The following is a 4,808-nucleotide window of genomic DNA, read 5'->3' as shown; positions in this document are numbered from 1 at the left end:
GCCTGTAATCCCAGCTACTCGGGAGGCTGAGGCAGGAGAATCACTTGAACCCTGGAGGTGGAGGTTGCAGTGAGCCGAGATCACGCCATTTCACTCCAGCCTGGGCAACAACAGTGAAACTCCGTATCAAAAAAAGAGAAAAAAAGAAAAGAAAAAAAAAAACAGAATAGAAGAAAATACCAAGTGTGGCAAGGATGTTGAGAAAATGGAACTCTTGTGCACTGTTGGTGAGCATGTAGAATGGTACAGCTGCTATGGAAAACAGTTTAGCAGTTCCTCAAAAAATTAAACATAGAATTACCATATACAGCAGTTCCATTTCTGGGAATATGCCCGAAAGAACTAAACTTTAGGTGGGGGGACTGTAACAGATATTTGTACACCAATGTTCATAGCCACATTATTTACAATTACCAAAAGCTGAAACTATCCAAATGTCCGTTGATTAATGAATGGATAAAAAAATTATGCTATACCCATACAATGGAATATTAAGCTTTAAAAAGGAAGGAAATTCGATCGAGTGTGGTGGCTCATGCCTGTAATCCCAGCACTCTGGTAGGCCAAGGCAGGCGGATCACCTGAGGTCAGGAGTTCAAGACCGGCCTGGCCAACATAGTAAAACCCCATCTCTACTAAAAATACAAAAATTAGCTGGGCCTGGTGGTGCACACCTATAGTCCCAGCTACTCAGGAAGCTGAGGCATGAGAATCGTTGGAACCCAGGAGACAGAGGTTGCAGTGAGCCGAGATTGCACCACTGCACTCCAGCCTGGTCAACACAACCAGACTGTCTCAAACAAACAAACAAACAAACAGAAAACAAACAAAAGGCCAGGCACAGTGGCTCATGCCTGTAATCCCAGCACTTTGGGAGGCTGAGGCAGGCAAATCACAAGGTCAAGAGATCGAGGTCATCCTTACCAACATGGTGAAACCCCGTCTCTACTAAAAATACAAAAATTAGCAGGGCATGGTAGCACACACCTGTAATCCCAGCTACTTGAGAGGCTGAGGCAGGAGAATTGCTTGAACCCGGGAGGTGGAGGTTGCAGTGAGCTGAGATCACACCATTGCACTCCAGCCTGGGAACAGAGCAAGACTCCATCTCAAACAAACAAGCAAACAAACAACACCACACATAGGAATAGCTAAACTAGGGAGCAGCCACTTCCTGTAGGGCTAAAGCCAAACTCCCGAAGAAGACAGAAATTGGGAAGAAGGACTTGCCTGCCCAACCCGCTCCTCACCCAAGATTAGAGTTTCACTGCAGAGGTATGGCCATAGCCCACTGGGTGACTGAGAAGTTCATTGAGGTGCAACAAGCCACTGAAATTTGCTAGGGGGAGGGGTAAACGTCACTGGGTGTCCAGTGCAGGGCTGGTCCCTGTCCATCACAAGATTCCTCTGAGAGGGGCCCCTGAGAATGAGGAAGAGAAGCCCGTGAGAATCAGGAAGAGCCCCATCTTTATTCCATGTTCCTCCAGCGCCCTCTGCTGACAAGGCTTAACACTGAGCTAGCTGGCAGAGGAGAAATGTTTACAAGGTCCAGCTCCAATATCACAAACCGGGAGAGAGGCCTAAAGTTGGAGCCACCAGCCTGTAAACTGATAACTGATACAGGGTGGTGGTTAGAATGAAAGCCAGTGAATGGATTGGATGTGGTGGCTTACGCCTGTAATCCCAGCACTTTGGGAGGCCAAGGTAGGAGGATGGCTAGAGGCCAGGAGCTCCAGACCAGCCTGGGCAATGCAGTGAGACCCCATCTCTACAAAAATTTTTAAAAATTAGCTGGGTGCAGGCCGGGTTTGGTGGCTCATGCCTGTCATCCCAGCACTTTAGAAGGCCAAGGCGGGTGGATCACCTGAGGTCAGGAGTTTGAGCCCAACCAGGCCAACATGGCAAAACCCCATCTCTACTAAAAATACAAAAATTAGCCAGGCATGGTGGCACACTTCTAGTCCCAGCTACTTGGGAGGCTGAGGCAGGAGAATTGCTTGAACCCAGGAGGCCGAGATTGCAGTGAGCCAAGATAGAGCCACTGAACTCCAGCCTGGGCAACAGAGTGAGACTCCATCTCAAAAAAAAAAAAAAAAAATAGCTGGGTGCATGTGGTCTAGCTACTCCAGAGGCTGAGGTGGGAGGATCACTTGAGCCTGGGAGTTGGAGGCTGAAGCGGAAGTAAGCTGTGATTGCAACAGTGTACTGCAGCCCAAGTCACAGAGCGGAATCCTGTCTCAAAAGGAATCCTGTCTCAAAAAGAATTAAATGCAATGAACACTAACAGAAGGTAATTGTGAAGGTAATTGTTTCTCTTCTGAACAGCCTGTGGTCTCCTGAAATTCAAAACTGTGAACTGGCTCCTTGATGAGGTCCCTTTCCACTAGGTAACATTCTGTGGCTCCCCACAGAAATAAAGAGGTGAACCTTGACCGGGTGTGGTGGCTCACGCCTGTAATCCCAGCACTTTGGGAGGCCAAGGCGGGCAGATCATCAGAGGTCAGGAGTTCAAGACCAGCCTGGCTAATATGGTGAAATCCGGTCTCTACTAAAAATACCAAAAATTAGCCAGGCATGGTGGCAAACGCCTGTAATCCCAGCTGCTTGGGAGGCTGAGGCAGGAGAGGCTGAGGCAGGAGAAACACTTGAAACCAGGAGGCGGAGGTTGTAGTGAGCCGAGATCACGCCATTGCACTCCAGCTTGGGCAACAAGCAGGAAACTCCGTCTCGAAAAAAAAAAAAAAGGAGGTGACCCTCAAAAGTGGGCAGTGAAAAGTAAAAAGAACAGAGATTTTTTATGTCCAGACACCTGGATTCAATTCCAGCTTCCTCCGTGTAGTAAAGCAGTGCCTGCTGGACATGGTGCCTGTGATCCCAGCACCTTGGGAGGCTGAGGCAGGAGGATTGCTTGAGCCCAAGAGTTCAAGACCAGCCTGGGCAACACAGTGGAACCCTGTGTCTACTAAAAATAAAAATAATAAATTAGCCAGGTGTGGTTGCGTGCACCTGCGGTCTCAGCTACTCGGAAGGCTCTTAAACCTGGGATTTCGAGGCTGCAGTGAGCTGTGATCACACCACTGCACTCCTGCCTGGGCGACAGAGCAAGATTTGATCCCAAAATAAATAAATAAGTAAAGCAATTCTGGCTGTACTAATAGATCAGCCTCAGAATTTCAGTGGCTGAACCCAAGTTTGTTTCTTGTTCCTATAAACTCTAGTTGGTGTAGGAAGGGTGGAAGGAAGCAGCGGGGAAATCCATGCTTTCCCAGACATTTGGTTCCTGCCATCTCATGGCTCTGCCATCCCCGGGAGTCCCAGATTCTCCTCTGGAGTCTCTGTATCCAGGAGCAGAGAGAGTGGGGAGTCACATGGTGTGTGTTTATGGGCCAGGCCTGGAAATAGCCACACATCACATCACCACCACCTACACTTCCTTGGCCAGACCCAGTCTCTTGGCCCCACACGTAGCAGCAGGGGAGAAGAGAAAAGGTCATCACGCCATATTCCCAGCAGAAAACTGAAATGGGGTTGGGTGGACAGCTCGCCAGTCTCTGCCCTGCACTACTTTCCTAGCACTGTCCCCTTGGACGAGCGACATGGTTTCTGTGAGGCTCAGTTTCCAGCTCTGAAAATGAGGTTAAGCAACCCTGCCTTCTCTTCCAGCTGTAAGGAATCAGTGTGATAAAATACGTGGTAAATTGCTCAATAAATGCTGTCAGGCCGGCTGCGGTGGCTCACACCCGTAATCCCAGTACTTTGGGAGGCCGAGGGGGGGCAGCGGGCAGATCACCTGAGGTCAGGAGTTCGAGACCAGCCTGGCCAACATGGGGAGACCTCGTCTCTACTAAAAATACAAAATTAGCCGGGCGTGGTGGTGGGTGCTTGTAATCCCAGCTACTCGAGAGGCTGAGGCAGGAGACTCGCTTGAGCCTGGGAGACAGAGGTTGCAGTGAGCCAAGATCATACCACTGCACTCCAGTCCGGACGACAGAGTAAGACTCTGCCTGAAAAAAAAAAAAAAAGGCAAATTGCTTAATAAATGCTGTTGTGATTATTCTGATGATATCCTCCCTCTTTAGCCCTCCCGCACCCAAATAATCTGCTCAGTTTCTCCCAACAGGCACGACCTGGATGATCGAGATCATCTGCTTAATCCTGAAGGATGGGGATCCGTCCTGGATCCGCTCCGTGCCCATCTGGGAGCGGGCACCCTGGTGTGAGACCATCGTGGGTGCCTTCAGCCTCCCGGACCAGTACAGCCCTCGCCTCATGAGCTCCCATCTTCCCATCCAGATCTTCACCAAGGCCTTCTTCAGCTCCAAGGCCAAGGTTGGGAGGAGGGGTGTGCGTCAGTTGGGAGGGGCTGCATGGGTGTGTGGGGTAACAGGGAGATGGAGCATAACACATTGATTCATTCAGCACCTATTTGTTAAGCACCTACTATGTGCCTGGCTCTGCTCTAGTGCAGTGGTCAATATACACACAGAAATGCCTAGCACAGTGATCAATATACACACAGAAATGTCTGCCCTTTGGCAGGGAGTGATGGCTCACACCTGTAGTCCCAGCACTTTGGGAGGCTGAGGCAGGAGGATCACTTCGGGCCGGGAGTTTGAGACCAACTTGGGCAACATAGTGAGACCACATCACTACAAGAAATTTTAAAAATCAGTCAGGCGTGCTGGCACACCCTTGTAGTCCCAGCTACTTGGGATGCTGAGGTGGGAGGATCACTTGAGCCCAGGAGGTCAAGGCTGCACTAAGCTGAGATCACATTACTGCACTCTAGCCTAGGCAACAGAGCAAGG

General features: G+C 49.9%; 1 protein-coding gene across 1 annotated transcript in view; it reads left to right on the top strand.

Annotated features, from left to right (window-relative positions):
• The window catches only part of SULT2B1 (sulfotransferase family, cytosolic, 2B, member 1), a 50,072-nt gene that overhangs the window by 29,868 nt on the left and 15,396 nt on the right, over nucleotides 1-4,808 (top strand). The window contains exon 3 of the mRNA XM_011946540.1: nucleotides 4,121-4,329. Within this exon, the coding sequence (XP_011801930.1) occupies nucleotides 4,121-4,329 (209 nt within the window). The remainder of the gene's footprint in view (nucleotides 1-4,120; nucleotides 4,330-4,808) is intronic.

This window comes from Colobus angolensis, unplaced genomic scaffold (genome assembly GCF_000951035.1).
Source record: "Colobus angolensis palliatus isolate OR3802 unplaced genomic scaffold, Cang.pa_1.0 Scaffold25, whole genome shotgun sequence".
In the NCBI taxonomy this organism is placed as follows: domain Eukaryota; kingdom Metazoa; phylum Chordata; class Mammalia; order Primates; family Cercopithecidae; genus Colobus; species Colobus angolensis.
This window is presented reverse-complemented; position numbering and strand designations above follow the sequence as displayed.